Source organism: Agelaius tricolor, unplaced genomic scaffold, assembly GCF_023055355.1.
Source record: "Agelaius tricolor isolate 1412-34295 unplaced genomic scaffold, bAgeTri1.0.p SCAF_5, whole genome shotgun sequence".
Lineage (NCBI taxonomy): Eukaryota > Metazoa > Chordata > Aves > Passeriformes > Icteridae > Agelaius > Agelaius tricolor.
The window spans coordinates 8,255,224-8,280,176 of NW_027269265.1; the positions used below are offsets into that span (position 1 = coordinate 8,255,224).

General features: G+C 37.4%; 1 protein-coding gene across 2 annotated transcripts in view; it reads left to right on the top strand.

Annotated features, from left to right (window-relative positions):
• NUDT14 (nudix hydrolase 14) overlaps positions 1-24,953 on the top strand; it is a 59,723-nt gene that overhangs the window by 13,508 nt on the left and 21,262 nt on the right. The window contains exons 2-3 of one of the 2 annotated variants that reach the window (XM_071426284.1): positions 764-882; positions 14,267-14,310. In XM_071426284.1, the coding sequence (XP_071282385.1) occupies positions 14,294-14,310 (17 nt within the window). In that variant the 5' untranslated portion in view covers positions 764-882; positions 14,267-14,293. The remainder of the gene's footprint in view (positions 1-763; positions 883-14,266; positions 14,311-24,953) is intronic. The other variant, XM_071426283.1, reaches the window with a different exon arrangement.

Consider the following 24,953-nt stretch of genomic DNA (forward strand, 5'->3'; position numbering starts at 1 on the left):
TTCTGGCTATGAGAGTGGTGAGGCACTGGCACGGGTTGCCCAGGGAAGTTGTGGGTGGATACCCCAGCCCTAGAATGTTCAAGGCCAGCTTGGATGGTGCTTTGAGCAACCTAGTCTGGTGGAAGGTGTCCCAGCCCATGGCAGAGGGGCTGGAAATTGATCATCTTGAAGGTCTCTTCCAGCCTAAATCTTTCTGTGAATATTGACCTCCTATTCAGTGAAGCCAGTCAGTAATCATTAGTATGGAAATTACTGCTATAGTATTTTACAGGATAATTCCACCAAATCTGAAACACTTATCTGAACACTTATCTGAAACACTTACTCATCCCTTATTGTTTCTGTAAACCACCCTTATTTCTTGACAAGGAGGTGGTTGACCTGTCAGTCTGGAGAACCCTCTTTCTTTTTATCTCCTTACTTTCTCTTTAATCTGTCCAGGAGTTCAAACCTCTTGGCAGAAATCTGACAGGACTCATGGGAACACATGAGCCTCCTTAGAGCATTATGGGACACTCCATAGAGAAAGATTAATTTGTTAAAGTAATAATATGAATGTTAAGATTTAAGTGTAAGAATTACGTTGAGGAGTGGGAGAGTAGAGATTTAATCACAACCAGGGGCTGAAAAAAGTCAGGGAAAATATTTCATTAAACAAAAAAATTGTCAGGATATTTGCTTCTGAAGTATTTCTGAAAAAACCTAGATGAATGCCAGTTGGTACTGTGTTTTCCCTCCCCTCTGTCTGTAGCCTGTTCTGCAGCCCATGGGATAGAGCAGTGTCAGGCCTTCCAGTCCTGCCCTAAGTGGGAGGATAAACCACAGCCAACAGTTGTGCCTTGGGGAGAGGATGAAAGGAAGAAGAAACAACTTTCTGCAGTGGTATGTTATGTGTACATTTTAGTGAGAAAAGCGTGTCTTGTCCTTGTAAGGGAAGGTGTGGAATTGCCTGTAGTAGTTGGGAATGTTGAATCTTCATTCTCAGACCAGCCCTGCTGACCCTGTGGGGTGAATTTGTGACCTTCATTCTTTGTGTAAGATTTAGGCTCTTCTCTATATGCTGAGTTTGTGCCATTGCATGCTCAGAATGAAGTCTTAGGGCTTAAAGTCTCTTGATGTTCTCCTGAAGGAGCCAACAGAAGAGGCCAAGAAGCAGTTTTAACATGCTCACAGTACTGCTGAGGAGACATGCTCAAAATCCTGGGACTGTGTCTGTGAACACAGACAGTTAGGGGAAGTGGTAGCCTTGAGTTCCTGTGTAGTTTGCTGTATAGGATGCGTCCTTCCCTGCTCTTACTTCACCATGGAGACCCAGCAGTGCTGCTCCTGGCTTTGTTCCCAACTTTGTTGAGACTCAGGATGTCCCAAGTGATGCCTGCTAACCTTGGCCAAGCTTGTTAATGCTGGATCTTTGTTGGCAGGGACCAGCCTGGTGTGTAAGGCAAGGTGTACAGTTCACTGAGCTCTATTTTCTGCATTGATTTGAATGCTGCATCAGAAGGATTTTGTCCTTTGTAAGTTATATATATAAATGAATAGATTTGTGAACCATTTTAAAATCATGCTTCTGTGATCCATGATATTGCTCATCAGGTGCATTAGGAAAGCCAAGTAATTTGGCTTATGCATGATGGATTGTTTTCTGTGTTGTTTGGAGAGTTTTTTAATCTAATTTTAATGATACAACAGTCTATGGACAGGATTTCTCTTAAGAGCATTCGGCTTCAGGTGACACAGTCAGTAGCTGTTTGGTTTTGTTTTTGTTTTTTTTAAATTAGAGCAGCATTCATCAACTGCATTGTTTTTGAATGCAGATTTATTATCTGTTTAAATGTGGAGTGGCCCAGTATTGTGGTAGAAGAGGGATAGTTTTATTTTCCTGCTGGCTCCTTGTCAGCCAGAAAAGATTTTAATCAGATCCTATATAAGTTGCCATGAAATGTTAGAATGACTAAAGAGGTAATGAGAAATATTAGACAATTGATGGTGGTGATTAGCTTTTGGCTGAAGTACCAGTGGCAAGTTAAACTGTGGTTTTATGGTGTTGTCAGTGTTGTTTTCCTGAATGACATAGCAAAATTAATGATGAAAGGACAGTTTCTTTCCTTCCTCTCTTGGATGAGGGTCATGACCTAGGGTAGCAAAGAAGAAGAAATTATGCTTGTAGGCGTAGTGGTTGCCTTGGGACTGATGATTTTAAGATTCATTTACTCCTTCTGCCTACTATACTTGTGTTTGCTTTTCTGCCTGCTGTGCCTGCAGGGATGAGGTGAAAGCCCTAAATCCCAGCTAAGCCAGGGGGGTGAATCTCTCTCTGAGTCAAGAGATCCTACATGAGGCTGTACCAGTTACTGTACCAGTAACTGACCAGGGAATCATGAGCTGTGGACCAAAGCAGTGTTTGCCCTGAGTGCAGCATTTGGAGAATCCTTTTCCTAAGGGGTTGAAAGGTTATTTTGACTGGTGAGTGCACAGGAGGAGTACAGGAAGGAGCTCAAGGATATTCAGTGAGAATCCTCATCCACTGTGGGGTCTCGAACTTGCAATGGGTACTTTATATTGAGTTTCACTCTGTCTTGAAACAGCTACTACAGACAGACATGATTGATCTAGGTATGTTATGATGAGTGCAGAATTATTGCCCCTGCCTGTCATTAAATATCACTAGTCTGAAATTTCAGTCAGGCCCTTTATCTTGGTAACTCGTCAAAAGGAGCAGCTGCCAGTGGACAAGAAAAGATGAAAACAGGTTTCCTGGAAATGTTTTTAATTCTTTTGGTCTCTCTTAAAAAAAAAAAAAAACAACAAAATTAAACAAAATTTATTTTTCTCATACTTATGTGAGTCTCAGTAAAATTTAGAAGTTTGGAAAATATTGTCTTTATTAACTTAGGAGTTTAAGTGCCATTTTCCAAAGGAATTTTCAGGAATTGGTCTCACTTAATTTCACTAACGCTCATCAGGTAGTAGAGCAGAAATAATTCTGTAATCCTAGACAAATATTGCAGTGTAAGTCCCACCACAGAAATTACATTATTCAATAAGGATGTTTAGATGCAACTGGGGGGTTCTGGCATTTGGCTGAAATTGCAGTGGTCCACAGTAAAGTGTAAATTCAATTCTTCCATCTTTCTAGTGAGGGTCTTAAAGGTGAAGGTTACTGAATGGTAAAAAGTGCTTTTGTAAATCTCATCTTTTGGAGTTGTTAGTGAATTATTATAAATATGAAGTAGGGCTGTGAACCCATGTTTGTGTTCCCCAGATTAATTTATCACTGAACTACAAAGGCCATGTTTGTTTGTTTTTGTTTGTTTCCAACTGCAACAATATGTAATAATTTATACAAATAAGGAAAACTCCAGAAAAAGTACTGAGGCACAGAACACCCAGGAGGTCTCAGCAGCTTTTGGCTGAGGTATTTCCCTGGCTTTTATTCTCTGAGCTGGAGCAGGCAGATGTGCATCCTGGACCTTTGTTTCTCAGCTTCCTATTGTAGTTATTGCAAATTATGTGAGATTTTTTCTTAAGCAATATCAGAAAAAATATTGGTAAAAGATTAGAGAAAAGGCCTTTGTTGGGGAGGTTTTCAGCAAGCATGGGTACAAGTGTGAGATGTGTAATACATCTGTTTGAAAGTACAGCACTTATTTACAGTAAAGTATTTTGCTGTCACATTAGCTGAATGCAGTTTCCAAATTATTTATCTTTATAAAAACTTATTTTGTTATAAGGAATATTTTTCTTATCTACATCCAGTCAAAGTTAAAAGTTTTATGTTTTCCTATAGTGTTCTAGAAAAATAGTGTGAGTAATTTTGGAAATGTGGAAGGCGGCGTATGTTCCTTTTATCCCTGCAAAATAAGAAACTGTGTTACAAACTTCAAAGGGAAAACACAGTTGTGAAAATGGAGAAATACATGCAGCAAAATTCAGTAATTTAAAAGGAATTTATGTAAAAGAACAGTTGAATATTCACTTTAAATTTTATCAGTTGTATACAATGAGAGAGGAATCTGAAGACTCTACCTGTTAGCAATTGGTTCCTTTGTACAGAATTGGATTTAATTTAATACTAGGAAATCCCCATCTGTATCTCAACTTATAACCTTAAATTATATGCTGACTTGGCAGTAAAATGATGTGAGAAAAGTCATAAATTTGACCTTTGTGCATATTGTGTTTCTTAATGTCCTTATTCTTTGTAGTATAGATTTCAGTGCACTGCTGTAGATTTGCCTTGGAATAAAGTGTGTTTGATCTGTACACGCAATTGTTCCTGATAATTATGTATATTAAAAACAGAAAAACAAGGTGAGAAAGGAGATTTGATTGTATTTAATGTACTTATTTATGCTTAATTCTCATGTTTTATAAATTTCATTCAAAGGTAAGTGATCTTAATGATAGCTGAATGCCAAGGTAAACTGCAACAACTCCATTGTTGAAAAGTACACACAAAAAAACAAACTGTGACCTGAAAAGTAAACTTCCAGAGGATTATAGGAGAAAGTTTACTTACACATCAGGTATCTTAGTTGTAATTGTTCTGGCAGTTGATGTACATAAAATGAACAAAGTGGCTTGGCCTAGTATTGCATTAACAGTTGAATAAATTAATGCATTCTCCATTGTTTACTTTACCTCCCAAAGTGTGAAAAAATTGCACCTTTGAACAGTAAACTCTATTGCTATAACCATCTGTTTGCAGTTTCATTACACACTCCTACCAGAATAACCTTCTCTTTGAAGAGAAAATTGATATGGGTTGTAAAAATTACGGTCTCTGACCTTAGGTTTTATGTCCCTTGAGGTATCCCTGGTGTGGTCTCCACTGGTAGATGTTAAGGTTTCTTCAAGAAGTACCTTTATGTCTTCCAGCTAATTTCAGATAAGAAGCCCATGCATCAAAGAGTTGCCTGTCACACAGAGCTGAGCACTCCAGTCTCCTGTTCAAGCCTTAAAATGAGCTGAGTGAGACCCCAGCAACTTTGTCCTGCCCTGCCAGAACTGCTGGACATCTGGCATGATGTCCTGTAGTGTAAAGGGTGTTTTGTCTGCATGGACCTCACTAGCTCTGTCTTACTTCTGAAGCTGTTCAGATTGTCAATTAAAGACAATTAGTAGCCCTAGTATTTAGCTTCAGGTAGAATGTTCACTTTTAATTCTGTTAAAATCTCATCAGTTTGTGTAATTTTGGGTGCATACTCTCTACAAGGGCATTAAACTGAGTAACTTCCAACTGAAATACTTGAGTAGGGAAGTTAAAAACTGAAAAATGCCATTATTTGTAATCATGATGCTTTTAAAATAAACACTCTGGATAGTTTAGTAATGAAATATTACAAGCTTTGTTTAAAAAGCAAACACTCCCCCCCTTCCTCTTGAGTTTAAACAGTGGCTTGTTTAAAAAACCCAGTAAAATTCCATAACACTTAAACTCTTTTGAAGTAGTTTTTCAACATCAGCAAGTAATTCTGCAAATTGCTTTTGAAGATGAGGCTTCATTTACTCCAGCGTGTGCAGTCTCATGGAGTGGATTAGTGGGTGTGGACTGAAATGGTAATTTGGGCTTTTTTGTGAGCCTGTGTCTCTCTGCAGAACACTCCCTATCAGACACATCTCTGTCCTCCTGCAGTAGTTGTGAGAGGACCAAGGCTGTTCTATTTAACAGTCACTGTTGAAGACTTGCAGTCTGTAGGATGGCATTGCATTCTTTCATTATTAGTTTTTCACTTTCATTCTACTAAATAATTTTTTAATCAGTTTTTTTTCTAGAGCAAATTTTTTTTTTTATTAGGTGGGTTCCCAGACCCAGCCCACACAAATATCAGTGGTGAGGTAAGGGTAGAGTAAAGATGTGCAGATAGGGGTAGGAAAAGGGGCAGCTTGGTTTTTGTCTGACTTACACTCTTTTAGGGCTGCACCCCAGGACAGAGTGACTTCAACTTTGCGTTTCAATTAGTAGTCAAGTAATAAGAGAGCCCAGCATAAGACAGTTCCCTAATACTGATGTGTACATTCTAAAGGAAAAAAAGGTCACTCAACTAATGCAAATTGAAATTATTTTATTGATTTTAATATTTTTGTAACTGAGTTCATGGTTTTATGCTAGCTGAAAGTGCTTCCTTTCATTTTGAAAGATAATGTAGAACTTTCTCTGAAGTCTGTAATTATATAAAAAGAAGACAGCATTCTCCCTGCTTGCTACAAATCAAACCTTTCAAGTAGACAAAAAAATTATGATAAGTCATTTTTTCAAACGGATTTCAGATGCAAAGTAGTCTATTCAAGACAGGGTTTTTCTTTTAGATGAAAAAGTTGAATATTAAATGTCCTTGAATTTTTGACTGTTCATTTGCACTTTTTTTTTATGGATGAAGATTTTTAGATATAGCATGGTAGTTCTTCAGATTCTGTATACAAAAATCCACCACAATGACTCATTAATGAAATGAAAATATTCAAGAGGAAGCAATAAAGCTTTTAAAGTGTACTGAATAGGTATTGAATAGGTATTTTATGGTCATTTGGAAATCTTCAGGAGTCCCAACTTGCTTTAGCTGTCTATCTCAATTCATACAGGTTTCACAGCATTGTGATGACTACCAATGCTTTATTTCTTAAAAAAAATTCCAAAATTTGTATTTTGAGAGTGATTTTTTTTTATTCACATAATTTTTGTATATGCTGAAAATACCATGAAAAATATTCAGACAATGCAAGGTAATTTGGTGACTAATTGTCTCTGATAGTGAAGTGAAAAGAATAAAGTCCTGAGTTTGTCCTGGAAGTGCAGTTTCTGCAGGCACATCATTGTGGGCACTGAAAACATTTTGTCTTGATTCTATTAAGAACAGAGAGTTCCAGCATTAATAATTGAGCTGACAATAAATTGTTTACATTAGGTTATCAATGCTCATATGTTGCCACTGAAAACCACTGTAGATGTGACATCAGGTTCCATTAGGCTGGAAAAAGAAACATCACAAGGAAGCCTCAACTGGTAGCAGCACTTCTTCAGTAGTGAGAGGAGAAAGGAAGGGAAAGGTTCATTTGCAGAGGGATGAGGACATAACTTTTATGGCTTTACCACAGGGGAAATCCACTTAGTTTAACCCAGGGTCTGGGACTTGGGAAGCAGCAGCTTACACACATCTTTCCTCTTGTAGAACTGTATCTTTTATGAACAAAAAAATTCTGAATTACTGAGTTGCTTTTATTGGAAATTTATCTCCTGACAGCTTTTACTGGTCATAAAAAGGTGAATATGGCTGAAAAGCATTAAGCTGAGACACTTCAGGAAATAAAGGTGGCAGGAGGTGGCAGGAGCTGGCTGTGTTGGTGCAGATTTTTGTCTTCGTGAGTCAGTTTCTTGACTGATCATGTGAAATAACCTCACAAAAACCTATCTAATAAAATGAGAAGTTCAGTGTTCTCTTTCTATGAAGGTCTGGGCAACAAGTTGACACCTCCACAGGAGAATGCACAGGGAATTTCCAGATAGAGGCATTGCTTTGCACATTGGTACTAAATGCATTTGTAGAAGATTGGTTGAATGTGAAAATAAGTGCAATAGAAAAACAAGTTTTATACTTTTTGAAAAAAAAGCATAACCCTCAAACCTTTAAAAATTTTTTTGAAAGCAGAAAAAAACCCAAAAAATTGATTATTCCCCTAGGGAGTTTTACTGCTTTGGTCCATGTAAATCAGTAAACAGGGACCTCACTCTTGCTTGACTTTGCTGACTCTGGTTTAAGACCATTTGCCAATTAATTCTCTTATCTCTTTTTCTGCACCTATAGTAGAATTATTTTATTACATGAAGAATTCTTGTTATCCCTTTGCATTAAGGACATTAACTGCTTTTGTGTCTTAAGAGTGTGGAAACAGAGTAGATGGAGCAATGAGGATAGAGTTATTTTTATTTTATAATTGCTTCAACTTCTCCAGTTGGATTTTTTCACAAATATGGAACATTTACTTCTTGGATGACTGCTTTAAACCTATTCCAAATGGTAGAGACTGGAAGATCATGATTTGTTTGTCATTTTAACCCTTATAACTAGTGCATGTAGCTTATCTAAATCAGAATGTATTTGTCTTAACTGCCTCTGTTTGTTTACATCAACTTTTGTCTGGGCTCTAACTGAATTGTAAGATCATTGAACAGGAACTGTTCCCACTATATGTGTTTAGTGCCTTTCACAATGGGGCACCAAACCTCATGTTGTCTCTCCTGTAATGTAAACAGAAAGAAGTTAATCATTGTCATGGACATATTTCTTTTCTTTCTCTTTTAGTGATGTTATATGTGATGTTAATTTGCTTATTTTGGACATATTTTGGACATATGTCTCCTGCATTTTAAGTGATCTGCCTGCATGGCCTGTTACCTTTCTCTTCAAAAATATGTAATATAAGGTTCAAAACCTTTTTACTGAGGTGGTTTTGGTGTAACTTTACAGTTCTTGGCCACTTAGACTTTGTCTGCCCAAGCAGAAATGGATAAATGTGGGAGATGACATAAGGCAGTGCCTTTAATTTGGTCACTTTTTAAATTTTTAGATACTTGTATAAGGCAAATAATATAGGAGAAGCTTTAAGTAGGTTTTGGGTAAAGATCATTTCTCCTTCACTTACGTGTTGTTTGTCCAGAGCTCATTTCAAGGAGTCATTAAATAGATGACAATCACAGTTTTGTCAAATAAAACTCCCAACAGAGTAACTACAGGAAATCTGTTACTGTAAACCTGTGTATGGAGGATTTATTTTATACACCCTTGTGTGATGTTGTGAAAAAATTATTACACAAAGTTCAAGGAAGCATTAGAGCAGTTTTGTGAGTGTTCTTCCACTTGTTACACCATGTTTTTAGCTTACTCTTCAGAATAAAACTTCTAACAAAATCCAAGAATAAGCCTTCAATTGCACATGTTTAAAACATACATGTAATGCAGTTTGTCTGCAGCTGTTTCAGAAGCTGTCAGTTGATTCTTTTATACATAAGCAAGGCAAACCTCTCTGTGTGGCTGCAGGCTTTGAGCACTGGTTCATTGAGATGAGGCAGATCGGAGAAGATCAGTGCTCAGAAAAACCTCAGCCTTTTTCTCAGGTATCCAGCTATGACATATATGATGAGAAATAGTGAATATTTTTTCACATTCACCATCCCTGTGTGATTCATGGTTTTACAGACTTCTGCTGTGTCAGCCCTTAGTGTGGCACTGTACCAAGGTTACTGTAACTGTGTGCCATGGACTACAGGATCCCTGTCCTTTCTCTTCCTCACCTTGAAACTCAGTAGCATCTTATAACTGGAGTACCACAGCTGTAATTCAATTAAATTACTTGTGAAAAGGATCTCATTCTTTGGGAAGATTCTTGGAATGATCCTTGAGGAAAGGCCTACACTCTCTCTCTAAAATTGTGTTTAAGTACTTATTCCTTCCATTTGAAAAAGCTGCATGTGCAGAGAAATTGTGAGTCTGGAGGGCTGTACACCGCAGCAAGACTGAGGGGATTGGTTAGTTTGGGTTGAAAGCCCAGGATGGTATCAGATCAGTCCAACAGTGATGAGTATTGGTACCTGTGCAGACACATTACCTCATGTGAGAGCTGGTTCAAGAGCTTCTCAAGAACTTGGCAGACTGTGCATGGGCACTGCCCTCAGGGAAAAGAAGGAGGAAGGCATTGAAGCTGCCCCAAGTGAAGACTAGAAACTTCCAATGACTTGTGTCAGAGCATGTCCAGGGTCTGTCACATGTGGAGCATACCCAGTGTCACCCTACAGCCAGTGCCAGTGGATGTTTCTTTCTACATCATTAGCACAGCAAGTCCTTTTTCTCTTCTTTATTGGCCTGCCTGGGCTGAGTCTTAGGCGAGTTCCTCTAGCAAGCAAGAGTTATCCTTTAGGCATTCTGGCATTGATTTGACCTTGCTGTTTAGATATTTTGTTGCCTCAGGTGGTGGACAAAAGCAAAGGACAGCAATATCCCTGGCACAGTGATTCTTAAGGCATTTTAGCTAGAGGGCATGTGGTAAAAAGAATGGTATTTTGATAGGCTGCAGACAAGTCCAACTTATCCATTACAGACAGTGTAAAGAGACTACTGCCTGTAATTATGGCACTGAGCTGGTGCAGGAAGAGTCTAAAGAAAATTATTTCAAGGATGGTAGTAGGACAATGTGAAGATCAAGTATGGATGACATAAACAGCTCTGCACAGGTAGGAGTCACATCTGCTAATATTGCAGTCACTGTCAGCACTTGTCTAGAAGAGAGCACTTGGCAGTGCCTGGTTGTCCTGCAATCACCTGAACCAGAAGGCAGTGAGTCTCTTTGTGCACACTGTCAAGCCTAGCTAGCTGATGTTAATTCTGATTAAGTTACCAATGCCATTACCAAGTCAGTCTTACAAATGCGACACACTTTGCACGTTCAGGTAGTACTGAAACAGCTATTTGTGCTTGCTTTTTTAGAGTTGAGGGAGGACTTCGTTTAATTTGGGTGCCTTTTTGAGGCACTGTCTTTTGCCACTCTTTGGTGTCTTTTGCCAGACTTGAGTGTTCTGGGGAAGCATTGCTGTGTGCTTTCTCTGTTCTTAAATTTTAGAGACAGGTTGCCAGGCAAGATGGACATCTTGTCTGACCTGGTATGGCTTTCTTATGCAATTAGTACTTATGTAAGTGATCTGTCTTCTGTGTAATGTGAAACGAGGTTGTCTCACATGCTGCCTCTCCTGGAATACAGCTTTATTAATTTACACATACTATATGCACTAGTTGAGTGTTGCAACATCACAGAACCTGATCACTGAGCACAGAACTAGAGTGTGATTACTTTGTGATTAAAGATTTACCAAATCGATTATGTGTTACACAAGGTTGTTGCAGTATCAGAACTGCTATTCTGAACAGATTAAAACTAATGTAAAATAATTCTGACATACATATCTTTATAAACATCACAGGGCACATTTCCTGTTTGAAGAATAATTTTTTAAATCTTTCTCAAATGTCTTAAAATAATTCTTTCTCCTTCCTGTCATCAATGCTTAGATCTCCCAGCAATCAGTTATACTCAGTTCTCACTGCATTGAGAGATACTGTGATTGTTCCTTGTTGGACATTGGAGAATGAACTACTTGTAATAATGCAATTGCATATGCTTATTAAAATGAAAACTGTTAAGAGTTTGAGAGAGCCTTTTTGTTTCACAAAGATATTTCTCTTTTTCAGGAATGATGTTGACCACTGATGCCTTTAATATTGCAGCTGTGTGTAACTGTGGTGATAGCAGAGCTCTGTCAAAGACCAGGATATATAGAGTGGAACAGTTTAACAAGTAATCATAGCCACTTGGCTGTTAAAAGCATGAATCTTGATCAGTTCAGCAAGTAATACTTTTGTCTCAAAGATAAGATAGAGATACTACATGCAGCTTGATATAGTTGGTTAGAAGCTGGCTGGAATTAATGTTCTGTAAAGTATGTAAAGCAGCATAAGAACCATTGGTAACTGTTTACATGCTATTAATAATTAGCAACTTTCCTAGCAGTCTGTTAGGAAAGAACCATGCATTGGGTACAATAGAAACTCAACTCCATTCGGTTGGGTTCAAATTACATTTGACTTCCACAATAGGGCATGAATGGGGCTCATTTGAGTTTCTGCCACTGTAAACAAAGAGATGTTGGAATGTTTCATTTGTTTATTGATTTATTTATTTGGACAGGTGCAACTTGGTCATATGAAAAAACTTTTTAATTCAAATATAGGCAGAAAATAGCTTAGTAAGCATTGTTCAGTCAGAGTATATGATATTAACCAATGTCTTGAGTCAAAATAATTTAGCCTGTGGCTGGTTTTGAATTTGGGTCTTAGAATAATCAAATCATGTTCTAGAGATAATGCTTTAACTGGGCTTAGAAAATAGAAAATCTAATTTTTTTTTCTGATTAATTTCTTTTTAGGTGCTAAGTTCCTTCTTTTACTTTCTGCTAAAAAATATTTGCACATCTGTGAGGTAGGCTCTGTTAATGGTAAGAGAGCTCATCCTTGGGAAGAGGTCATTCAGTTCTGATGGATCCCATCTGTATGAGGATGATTCTCTAGGGTGTAATTTTCCTCAGCTATTTGAAACCCTCTCATAAGTGCTCCAAAGCGATCAGGCTCTATAATTTGCAAAATGATGGCAAGAGGAAAGAGCTAGGAAGATTGTTGGTGGGATTGTATGTTAGGATGCAATATCACAGGACTAATAGGCTAATGCAAGGAGAGACTTGATTCAGGGTTTTTTTTGACATCTCCAGCAGCTGGACACCCACACTTCTCCAAAGTGAACATTAGAAAGGGAGAATTGTTGATGGTAGCACCAACTTAGGATTTGGGGCAGGGGAAGGTTGAGACTAGAGAGAAACAATATGAAGTTACATGCAGGAGACATTACCCTTGGTACAAAGTTTTCCAATTCTTTTGTGTTAAATGGAAAATTGCTCAGCAATCTGCTAACAAATCCCCCAAATACCTTGCTTACAGGTAAAAATAAACTTACAGAAAGATTAAGCTGACCTTGCACATTTAATACCTTAAATTATCTTACCATACAACACAGCCCATGTTGCAGCTGTGTATTGTATCACAGTCCTATCAGAGTTGTTCCTCTGTCCCTCAGCAGGTGGAATGAATTGGATATACACTCAGATTTGGAAGCAATGGCTTTAATATTTCAGTTCACACTAAGAATTTGCTGTCTTTATTTTCCTTTCAACATTACATTGCATTTAAACAATGACAGGGCTTCTCCTGTGCTGCACACGTTGGATTCCTGTCAGTGCTAACAGAAGGTATGTGAACACACCAATGGAAGCATGGATTAGAGTTTCTCTTGAGGTGAACAACTGTTTATAATTAGAGTTGTGGGAATGAAGGAAAACCCAGCTAGCAAGCAAACAGTCCCTCTTCCAAAAAGCTTGGTAAACTCATAAAGCTCAGGGGCTTAATCTCTGAACCAGAGTGCTTGTTATCTAATCCCCACCAGCTGTTGTGTACTTGGTAGCCATGACATCTGTAATAGAGCTGAAGGGCCTGTCTATATTGGTTGGCACCTTTACCCACCAACTGAACTTGATTCTTCTCTCATTGCTCACATTTACCTGCTTTAAATCATTAACCAGTTGCTCAAGGTTTGATCATCCATTTAACCATACTTTATAATAGAAGTCAAGTGCTGCTTTTCACATTAAGCATATTTTAGGTGTGTAGGTCTTCAGCAGGTCTCGTTTTTGTGTTGCTTATAAGAAAAAGGTATCAACCACAAGAATTTCCTCTGGTTTCGTAATGATTTCTAACACAGACTTAAAACTGACCTGGGAGTGAAATCTCTTGAGTTGTATTTGAGCTGAAAAACACCATCACACTTCCAGTAAACAGAGTAAAGAATTATATGCATCTCCATTAACTGATGTGTATGAATTGCTGTAGGTAACTATAGAAGGTATAATACAAATGCAAGCAAGGTATGTGTGTTCATTATAATTGTGAAAGAACACTTGTTTTCAGAGATCGCTATCAGTTGTGCTGTAATGGATATTGTTCTTTTTAAGCTGGCAGAGGACACGAATTGGCCCATCTTGAGAAAATCAGCCATTTTATGTCTCCCAGTTCTTGAGTGAGTGCTGTGATTTCCAGCCCTCAGCACCACCAGCAGTGCAGAGGAACAGCTGCTGTGCAGAGTGGAGTGTGACCCCCTCATGCTAGGTGTGGATAAAGCTCCTATTTTGGTCCTTGTAAGGGACCAAAGGGTCCTTGTAAGGGGTTAGAGGGAAGGTGTCTTGTTCCTGGATCCCACATGGGTTTAGTTAGGAGGTAAGGGCTGAGCTGTTCTCCAGGTAAGAGCATTTCTGGACATGGAAGAACATACCTGTGGGTTATTTTACTGGTTAAAACAGAGCTGTTTATGGCTTCCTGGCACTGTGAATAGTTAGACTGGGCAGCTGAAGTTGATACTGTGGCCAAAACTGGGCCTGAAGGCCACAATAAATGTCTGCTAGCTGTCATCATATTATTGTGGGTCTAAGATTTTGAGCTGTCCTAAGACAGCTTCAGTGTCTGTAATACTAACTGTCAAAATCCGGAGTACCGGCCTCATAAATAAAACTAACTATACTAAGTTTTCAAAGAAATGCCTCCCAAGTTTTGTTAAATTTCATTGTAGTAATTTTTCAGTTGGAGTTAATTTGATTATTTTTTAATTTTTTTCCCCCCAGAATGGCACGAAGAAGTTCTGGGATTTTATGAGGACACATGACAGGTAACAATGGCATCACATTATTTCCCATTGTCTTCCTGTTGTATTTCATACTGTATTCTCTTTAATTGGTCAAGTGTTGTTGATGCTTTCTTTCCTCCAATTTCCTCTTCAATTCTCACTTCTTGTGTAATACTTGCAGGTGGTTCTCTACTGTTTAAGATAGAATTAACAGAAATTTAAAAATCTCCTTGTGGTTTATTATGTTTTCAGTAAGTTTTGTCTTTTCTTGACTGTTTCAGTATTAAAGTTTTAACACATAATTATGCATTAACACGTTATTGTGCACATTATTTACACATTGCATTATTAGCACATTATTGTACATTTTAATGATTACATAGAAGATGGAACTGAACATTTGGATTGTATGAAATCCTTTGTTGAGTGGGAATTTATTACCTGAAGGAAGGAGTTTCTTCTGTGTTTCCAAATGTATTTTTCTGATCAGAGAAGAAAAGCAATTAACTCCTGACTTCAAAGATCAGTTCATACAAGATTATAACAAATAAGGTGTATATAAAACAGACCAAGTCTCAGTGTTATTAAAAACTAAAATATTTATATGTCTTTCAAAAAGTATTAATATTTAATCTGTTTGCTGAAAATTCAGGCATTAGAAGATAAAAATAAAAAGCAATGATAACAACTTTTTCCAAGAAGAAGCTTTTCTAAATCTATTAAATGTAAAAAATGTAGCCAAACACTAAAATAAATTGTGACATAACCAGAGCCACATCAAGAGATGTGTTTTTTGTGTGTCTTAAATAACTAAAATCAGTTGCATTTTGGGAAATTCTTCTCTGTTGGAACCCTCTAAGTCCTTACATGAATCTTTTTGTGACATGAGTCTTTATATGCATGTGGGTGCCTGGGAGGGATATAAAATTCTAGCAGCAGTTTTTATCTATATAAAGATTATGAAGGTAAAATTTTTAGGAGAATTGGGAAAGTATTGGATTAAAAATGCCTGTGCTGCTTGAGAATGAAGACAGAAAAGGGAGTGATATTTCAATACTGAACTTCACACTTGCTTTTGGAATTTGCCTGGAAGACAGTTCTGTCTTTGCACTTTGTCTGTCCATATGGGCATGTGCCTGAATTTATGATGGCAGATACAAAGGCTGAAATGATAATTGATTGCTGGAAATTTAATATATTCCCATTCAAGCAAGTGAATCCAGCCTCAAGTCACAGTGCTGAGAACATGACTTCCAGATGAATTTATATGACTATTTTTGTTTAAACTTTAGTTTATCACTGTGTGATAATGTGTGAATATATGCAACTAACTGAGTGGGGTAAGTATTAAAGGATCAGTTTTCCATGAACTTCTTGGGAACAGTATTTCTGAAGGACTTTTGTGGACATTTTTAAAATAGTTGAGAACATAACTTTATAAAAAGGCTACAGCCACATGTCATGCCAGTCATCTCTGGTCACATAACATTTGTTAGCTTCAGATGCACAACAGCTGCCACCCCAACTTATTAGTGACTACTGTGGAACTGCAGAATGTCTAACACTCTTTCACAAGGAAATTCATTGCAGCTTCTGACACCAAAGGTAGTAATGTGAACTTCCTGCATAGGAAATCCATGGGTTTACATAATTTTTTTTTTTTTTTTTTTGTGAATAGGAAAGCAGTTATTACCCAATACATTAGTCAGATTCAAGATCCCTTGTAATACTTTAAAGCTCTACATTTTGATGTATTTTAATAGCTGTGATGCTTATTATATGGAAAAGTCATGCTAACTAGTTCCTGAAGATTATAAAGAACTTCATGCTGAGAGAGCTCTTACAGGTTTGTTACTGTCGATGGAAGATAAATATTGAAGAAGAGGAGAGGTTTCTGGGACACAGTTCTGTTGGTCAGGATTTCCTGGTGTGTATGTCTGCTTGAAGAAGATTATGGATGTTTTCCAGAATTAAGATCCTTTTTCCATAATACTTTTTCATAAGTATTCATAGCTTACAACTTACAGAAGTGCTGTAAGACTGTTAAATGCTCCGAGTGTCTGCAATAAGGCTATTTACCTGAACTGAGCATATTCTGTAAAGATCTGTAAGGTACACATGCATATATTATGTATTTACGTAGAATTGATATGTATTACGAATTTAGTGATGATGAATTAAAAAAACAACTGTGTAATCCTATAAAACCAGACATTGTGCCTAACCCATGTCTTTATTTGTCATCCTCTTTCAGCAGCACAAGTAAACATGCTTGAGACAGACTTCCTTGCTGCATGGCAGTGAACTGACAGCTTGTGTGCTGGGTTCCTTTGGGACCCCAATGTTCTGTCTCACTTCAAATTAAGTCAATATAAGCCAATATTTTATAGATTTGTATCAGAAGATACAGAAAAATATTTACCAAGAGAGATGAAGTTATTGTTGTATAAATGTATCCTTTCCAACTGTTCAGATGAACAGCTGATTAAATTATAGAAAGACAAAAGCACAAGGGCTGCAGGAGTCACTTCATTTGCCTTAGATGTGAGTCATCTTTTAAAATCTCACTATATGTTGCAGTAGGGCAAGATCATTTAACCATATGTAGTCTGGTAGTGTAACTCTAGCACAAGGTAAAATAGCAGAATTGGTATTACTTTTCCTTTTCTTCCCTTTATTTCTTTTCTTTCCTTTAGTTATTGCACATTTGGCCATGAGTCTACAGTATGTGGTTCATGGGCTTTCTTAAGATCAAGACCATTCAGAGCTAGACATCAATCCTGATGTCACTGCTGTAATTCATGTTGAACAAATAATTGCTTATTCCCAATCCCTCCCTGCCACTTAAAGACAAAAATAGTTATGTGTAATTTACTACTGGTCACACAATAAACTGTGTTAAAGCAAACCTTCAGAACCTGTGCTGTCAAAAGTCAACTGTGTGTCAGCAAAGACAAAAGAAGCAGCATTTCTTACCATATTTAGGTTTAAATTCTAACAGAAGGAAGATCCACAACACAAGGACATACCTATGGACGGTAGTTTGGTCCTGGAATGCTTTGCCCAGAATCTCCATCCTTAGAGAAATCCAAACCTTGGCTGGATAAGGCTCTGAGAAATCAGGCCTAACTTAGAAGTTAGAGTGACTTTTAAGAAGATTGGATCAGATGATTTCCAAAAGTCACTTACATCCTGAAGGTTTCTATGATTTTACAAGCATATTAAATGTGTAATGAATGTTACAATTCCCTTCTGAAAACTGTCAAAAATTTGTAACCTTGTCAAGGAATCTGTCAATTCATAAGTCATTTTTTAATTGGAAAATAATGAGCTTACTATTGTTCTTGTCCTGTGGATTTTAAGTTAATCTTTCTTGGAAACATGCAGATGAACATTATCAGAGCTCATTGGAAGGTTTTACAATGTCATTAGAAAAAACAATGAAGTTTACTAAAAATGAATGAAGCAAAAATCCTTTATTACCTCTTCTCCACTGTAATTATTGAACAAGTTTATTGAGGTGTTGCTCCTAAGAGTTACTTAATTTTGGCCTGTTGTGTCAGGCACACAGCAAAGGATACTGGTTAGCAATTTGTGGAGGTGTGATTTGTGGGCTGGTAATTTTTTTAAGGACTCGGCTTTTAAAAATTAAAATCTTTATCAGGAGAACATTTTCCTTCTGCAAATTTGTGGTGATTTTCTGTTAGAAATAGAAACATACTAAATTTTACAGAGTAACCATCGATACCTGTAACAAAAAAAATTCTCTAAAACCAGACTCAGGTTACAGTTATATTCTCCCTCATCCTAATTTTGCTATATATAGTACAGTAAGAGCCTGAAATGTAATACTTAAGTTCTACATTCATCTACTTTATAAAGCAATAGACCACATTCGTTTCAGGTTTCAGCAGCTCCCCTTAAACAGATTCAAGGCTTTTAAAAGGCATAATTTGGGAACAGATGAAGGTCAGTGTACAGTCATGTGCTCCCTTTTGTGCTTTGAGTAATAACGCCTGAGAACAGGGACACAACTGTACCTTTTCCTAGTTGACAAAACAAAATTATGTCGACCTCTCTGTTTGAAAGTATGAAAAATTCACTGTAAAGTTCACTGCATTTAAAAGAGAACAAATTTGAGGAGACTGAATTGTGTGCAAGATGGTTATGTGGTTTCTTCTCAACTCTGAAAATATCATGTGATGAATAAAAAGCATTTGGACTAAAAAACTTGCAATTCTGCTTGTGCATTATACCCCATTCGTGCTGCATTTTTACCTGCAAAATGCAGGTAAAACTCAGCAGGAGTTCCTGACTTAAAAAATTCTTAATGAAAAAACATGAAAGTTTATTCTTATATTCCTGTTTTATAAGATTTGCCTTTTGTGTGTGTACCACTCAATTTTTCTGGGTCTGGATTCAAGGCACTTGAGACAGTAATTTGCATTTGGACTTAAGTGTTTATTATTTCTTATCAGTAAAACAGTCTTATTACTGTGAGTTTGGCAGCTTTTCATTAGAAGGCACAAAATGGTCCACAGCCTTTTGCTACAAGGTCTTCTAAGACTAAACTATCCAGTTAAGAACTGACACCTAGATTATTTTCCCTTTTAACCCAATAACTGCTCCCACAGAGCCCACAGTGCAGACTTTTCTGCCCAATTATAAAATGCCACCCAAACCCATGAAGAAGAAACCCAGGACAACACCCTGTGCCCTCCATCTTGCTTCCATCCACAACATGCTAAAAATCCCAAAACCTCAATTTCTCACCAAGTGATAGACCTACACTGCTCTCTATAATCTATTTCACACTTTTGTGGATTCTAGTCTGTCTTGAAGTTTGGGAAACTTTCTCCATGAATGAGGGGTCAAAGTCAGTGCTCCCCTGGGGCTCAGGGCACCCCAGAGCAGACAGAGAAATATTCCTGGTGCCCTGGGTTTCCACAGCCTTTTTGTTTTTTTAAGTAAAGAGATTAACTTATTTCACATTTCAAACAAATTAATTCCTAATCTAATTTGCTTCCTCGGAAGAAATGACTTTACACTTTATCTATTACAAAGACAACTGATAAGTGTAGTTTTCCATCAGAGCGAAGGAAACCTTTTTCCTTACAGGGTGAAGGAAACCAGAGCAACCTCCACCTCTGCTTGTTCCCTCCTGCAGGCCAACAGGAGGAGGTTCCCCAGGAAGGTTAGGAACGAGCATAACTGCACAGGAGGAGGTGCAGGTGTGGAGGCTGTGTGCTGTGCATTACCTGGCTGAGGGCAGAGATCAGGAGGTCCTGCCAGGGCACTGAGGATCACAGCCCAGCAGCAGCAGCAGCTGCATCCCAGCCCTGGCCACAGGAGCAGCCAGGGATGGTCACAGAGCTGGGCCAGTGGCCTGCAGGAGCCACGGGGGCTATTCTGGCTCAGTGGCTGGAGCAGGCAGCTATGGAGACAGGGTGGAAGTCATGTGCCTTGAACACATTATAGGAGTGGATTAAATTCCTTCTCCTATTTCATATGCCAGATCATTTGGGCTTTATGGAAATTTAATCCTGTATGTATTTTTCTGGTTTATGTCCTAGTGTATTATAAGACACCGTGAAATTTAACTCAGATGCTTCCTTTGTGCAAGAATTATCACAGTAGCTTTAAAATACAGATTTTTAACATCATTACAGGTAAAAGAAAAAAGTTTTTCTTGGGTGGCATATGCCTTTTACTTTCATTGACGTGCTGTTATTCTGTAAACCTTGTCTGTCTTTGTAATGTCTCCTCCGGGGTGTCAGTGATGTGGAATTTTCTTGATTATCTTCAAAGATACTGTGGAAGATAATGCACTGTTTAAAATCAACTGGAGATAGTTCAACAAACAAAAATTATGAAAAGTTTAGGGAAATAATAGCTGAGAGAAGGGAATGAGGGCTGGGCATGTTCTTGCACAGCTGAGGAGAGAAATTACCACTTATCATAAAATGTAAAGGAACATTACAGAACAGGCCAGAATAATTTAATTTCATCAGTAATCAATGACAGAATGAGAAATGATGTAGGTGGGGAAAGTATTTTTAAAATTAAGCACTAAGAAACTGTTAGTACCAATAAGCAATAAGATAATCCAGGAAAGCATGTTTTGTAATCACTGTCATTGAAAATGCTCAGGTCTAGGCTTGATATCTGTCTATCAAGGATGTTATCAGGATAATGATAATTTTCCTGGTATTAGAAGGAAAAAATGTAGTAGCCTATTAGTTTCCTTCAACCCAAGTAATTACATGATTTGTTTGCACACAATATTTGCAAATAAAATGCACTTAATGCTGTGTTTTTTGTTGTTCATTTTTGGGGTTTTCTACATTGAAGACTTGACAGATCCTCTGCTTTTGTGCCAGGAATTCTGCAGGCGTATTTACTGTGTTTTAAAATGAGTTACTATGTTGTTACCTTAGGATCCAATTTAAATAAAAGCATAGGAATGAGAGAAACATGAGATGTTGTAAAGTTATCAGAGAAAAACACGAAGTCATAAATTTTCAGATTCTCATTTCATCTTCTTAAGCATGTGATATGAAAGCACCCTATAGGATTTCATCTCTTCTCTGCTGTATCACTGAAACAGGGTAAAATGGCAATAAAATCTTTATAGAGGGAATTGCTTCATTGGGAAGTTAAATATTTGCCTAATTCCAAGAATAGAATCCATGAAAATTCTTACAACTAAGCAGGTACATGAGAATTTTGCCTGGTTAGTCATTAGTTTCTGAATATGGTTTTCTGATATCCAGATTAGAAGCATCTTGGGTTTTTCACAAGTTTAGGGATTTAATTTTCTAGTGTTTCTAACAATACGCAAAATAAATTAATGTATTCATTCTCTTACAATCACTGAAATCAGAAAGAGTCTTCCCTTTGCTTTCAGGTGATTTTGAAATAAACCTGTTCTGTGTGAAGGGTGTCATGAGTTTGTACATGGCCTAGAGACAGTAGCATGCATGGCCTGCATTTGGGATGGGTAAAAATAACCTCAGGAAAGCTAGGAAATGTTCTGTAGTGGGAGTGCCTGTATTTTAGAATTTTAGCTGAAAATATCTCTTGGAAAAGAGGGAATTATTTAAACCTTATTCTAGAAAATTGAGGAAAATGTGAACAGTTACCAGTTTCTCACTGATGGTACTGAGTGTGCAGTTATACCTGGCAAAAGGTTGTGTAATGCACATCATACTTGGATGTTAGGATGATATTACTGGTAGGTAATAAGCAAAGTTGCTCATTTCCCTTACCTTAGTGCAGAACACTTGAACTTTTTTGTTTCATGAGCTGTCCTTGAAACCTGATGGTATTTTAAATATTTGACTTTTGCCATTTCAGAATGGAATAGAGACATACTTAGGCTTTTAAGGTGGATTATTTATTGGTCTTACTATGTGATAGCATTTATAAATGGCAGTTTCACAAACAATTAGGAATTGGAACAAAAGCCCATCAGGCTCTGACATCTGTTGCACATAATTCCCATAAAGCTGTATTTAATCAAATAAGTTAGCATAAAACCTGAATTTATTTATTAAAATATTTTGTTGAAAGAATCCCATTGAGATGCAATGTGTCATTTCTAAGGGTATCCTGGGATACTGGCCAAGATATGACACTTAAGGAATGTTATTGAGAGCAGTGTGCTTTGATGTCTCATTTATTTTGCAGTTGAATTTTCTTTCTAATTTTTCTTTGTTGTATGAAAATAAGTTGCTGAGAGAATTGTTTATTCCAAAGAAGTTGTCCTGATGATATTCTCTGGTTGGCAATACAAATTGCTATTTTCCAAGTAGATACAAAATATGTTTTAAAAGTGCATGTATATGGGTTTGTTACCACTTCTGAGTTCATTTTTATGCTGGTCTGATGATTAACCAAATATATGCTTCCTGCTTTATGGTGTCATGAACAACTTCCTGCTGCAGTTCAGTTTACTGAAACCAAACTTCCTTTTGATTTTTTCCAAAGAAAAGTTTATTTTCTCAAGCATACATGGCTCACCACTTTATTCTGGGTTTATTTAGTATTAAATATTTATGTTGTGTTGGAGAAAGCATTCAAATTTCATCAGAATACAGAAGTCTTTTAGACATCTCTAATTATCTATTGCCAAATCCACTTTATCTGTGATTAGTATGAAAGGGTGAATGTTTTTGTCAGGAGCTTATAGCTTTGCTTTTGTAATGGGCTGCATTTTAAGCAGCCAATTGGATTGGTGTTGGCCTTTGAAAGATGCAAAATGCTTTGAAGGAAGACTTAAATGACCCAGTAAAGACTGTGCAAGCACACACATTTAATCTCAGGACTATCTGCATTATAGCTAAAGCTCTGGGAAACTAAAGGAATTGCACTGGAGAATAATCAAAGGGTACAGCTTTATTACATCTCTGTTCTGAAAACGAAGGGGCTGTTTTCTCTGGCTTAAGGTCCTGGGCGCTGTGCTGATAAAAGGAAGAAGACAGCACTTTTTAGACACCACATTAGAAGTTTTCAGGACATGTCCAGATGTAAAATTGATGGTTGATTTCAATACAGAAGTGGCACAGGGGCTACATACAATTTTTTTCTTACGGACATCAAAAATAATTTTGAAATAAGTTGAAGTAGGCCCTCCTGAAGGTTGACTCCTCCCAAAGAATTGCTTTTGAGTGTTGGCTCTCAAACAAGTTTAGGTGGTTTTTGATTATCACTTTCAAATTGAAAGCACAGTCATTTTAGATTCAAACAAGGAGAGGACACATTCACAAATGTGGACGTGGTTGTGTGGAGACCTCAGAGCACCTTGCAGGATCTGAAGGGGACCCACAGAGAGAGGCTCTGGAGTCAGGAGCTGTAGTGACAGGACAAGAGTAATAGGTACAGATTCAGAGAGGGGAAGTTTAGGTTAGATATTATGAAGAATTTTTTTGCTGTGAGGATGATGAGGCACTGGAACAGGTTGCCCCGGGAGGTTGTGGATGCCCCAAGCCTGGAAGTGTTTAAAGCCAGGTTGGATAACACCTGGAACAGCCTGGTCAGCTGGGAGCTGTCCTTGCCTGTGGCAGTGGGGGAGTAGAGGATCTTTAAGGTCCATTCCAACCCTTTAGCACTTTATGAACATACTTTATTTGTGATCTGGGGTGTTTCTCAAATACGATATTTTAAAAAGACTACATGGAATTATAGGCTTGACATAGAAAACTATGAATAATCAATTTGTCATCCCTCTATGAACAAAGAAAGCCAAATTCATATAAGTTCAAGAAGAAAAACATATTTATACTTTAAAGCTAAAACAATTATGGGATTTCTGAGTTACTTATTTATTTCTTACTAACTTTTCATCTAGTATGATTCGTAAATCTTGACATTTTCTCCTTTATGAGCTATGTGGGCAAAAATATTAAATGTTTTATATTCACATGCTCTCCAGCAGAGATGAATGCATCTCTAAATACCTCTGTGGTTGCACACTACATTTGATTATTTTCTTCTGATTGTATCAAAGGGATTTTTAAACCCGAATATCTGTTGAGAGTCAAGGGGGCTGATTAAATCACTTACTTGCTTTTATTCCTGCATGCCATTTTTGTGTCTGCTTTTGGAATCTGCCATTCCTTTTTCTTTGTCTTTATTGAGAATGGTAACTGAAATACTGCAGGCGCTGTATTAGTAGTATTGGAGGGGTTTTGGTGGTTTGGTTTGGTTGTTTTGTTGTGGTTTTTTAGAAATCATACATCATTAGTTCCTGAAGTCTCCCCCATGGAGCTGAGATTCTTGTTTGTAGGCACTACTTACCAGTATTACAAGTTTTACACTAATTTTGAGATACTTTTTAACCTTTAAAAGTAGGTGAAAGTGGCTGAAGTTAATAGCTCAGAAGTCCTGGCTTTCAATGTTAATATCAGTCCTTTTTTAGGTGCTTTATCTTCCACTGTTCATTTCTGATCAGAATTTGTGTGTGTCACACACAGATCCATGTTGACACAAGTAGCTCCCAAGCTGCTCTTACAAGGATTTAAGAAAGGTCAATTTCTTTTCCTGTGTTACCTTATCATTTACCTATTGTATTAATATATTATGTATTTATTAGTACAGGATTGTCATTAAAAGTCCTCATCTCCAGCCCTGAGAGTCTTAGCTCACTGACAGAAGTACAGGAGTCTTGTCCTTGTCTTTGCTATTGCTGTACTGTGGGGATTTTCTAAAATTATTTTTTAGTTTACAAATTCACATTTGTAAAGTCAGCATTAAGGCCACATCTAAGAATAAAGAAAGACTGAATCCATCTTTATTTACTAAAGGATTTTGACAGTTTGTCTTATGAAAAGCAATTAGTAAGTGTCAGCAGTTGCATGTGGATTAACTATAGCCCTAGAAGTACACATTTAAGAAGCTGTGGTAAAGTTCATTTGCTGATCTCAGTTTCTGGGATGTATTTCAAAAGAATTAACTTGCATGGTCCATATGTGTGTGTGCACATTTTAACAGGATGTCAGTTTTCATCTGTCCCCTACCTCAGAGCTGCTGTGGTCAAATGCTGTGTGTCTTGTGCTGCTCCATGAAACACCACCTTCCTTTCTCAGGTTTGAGTGTGTGAAGTTGTAGTATTTCTGCTGAATGTCTGCTGAGCTGGAATATCACAAAGCATCAGTTACTTTACAGATTTCAATAAATACAGAGCT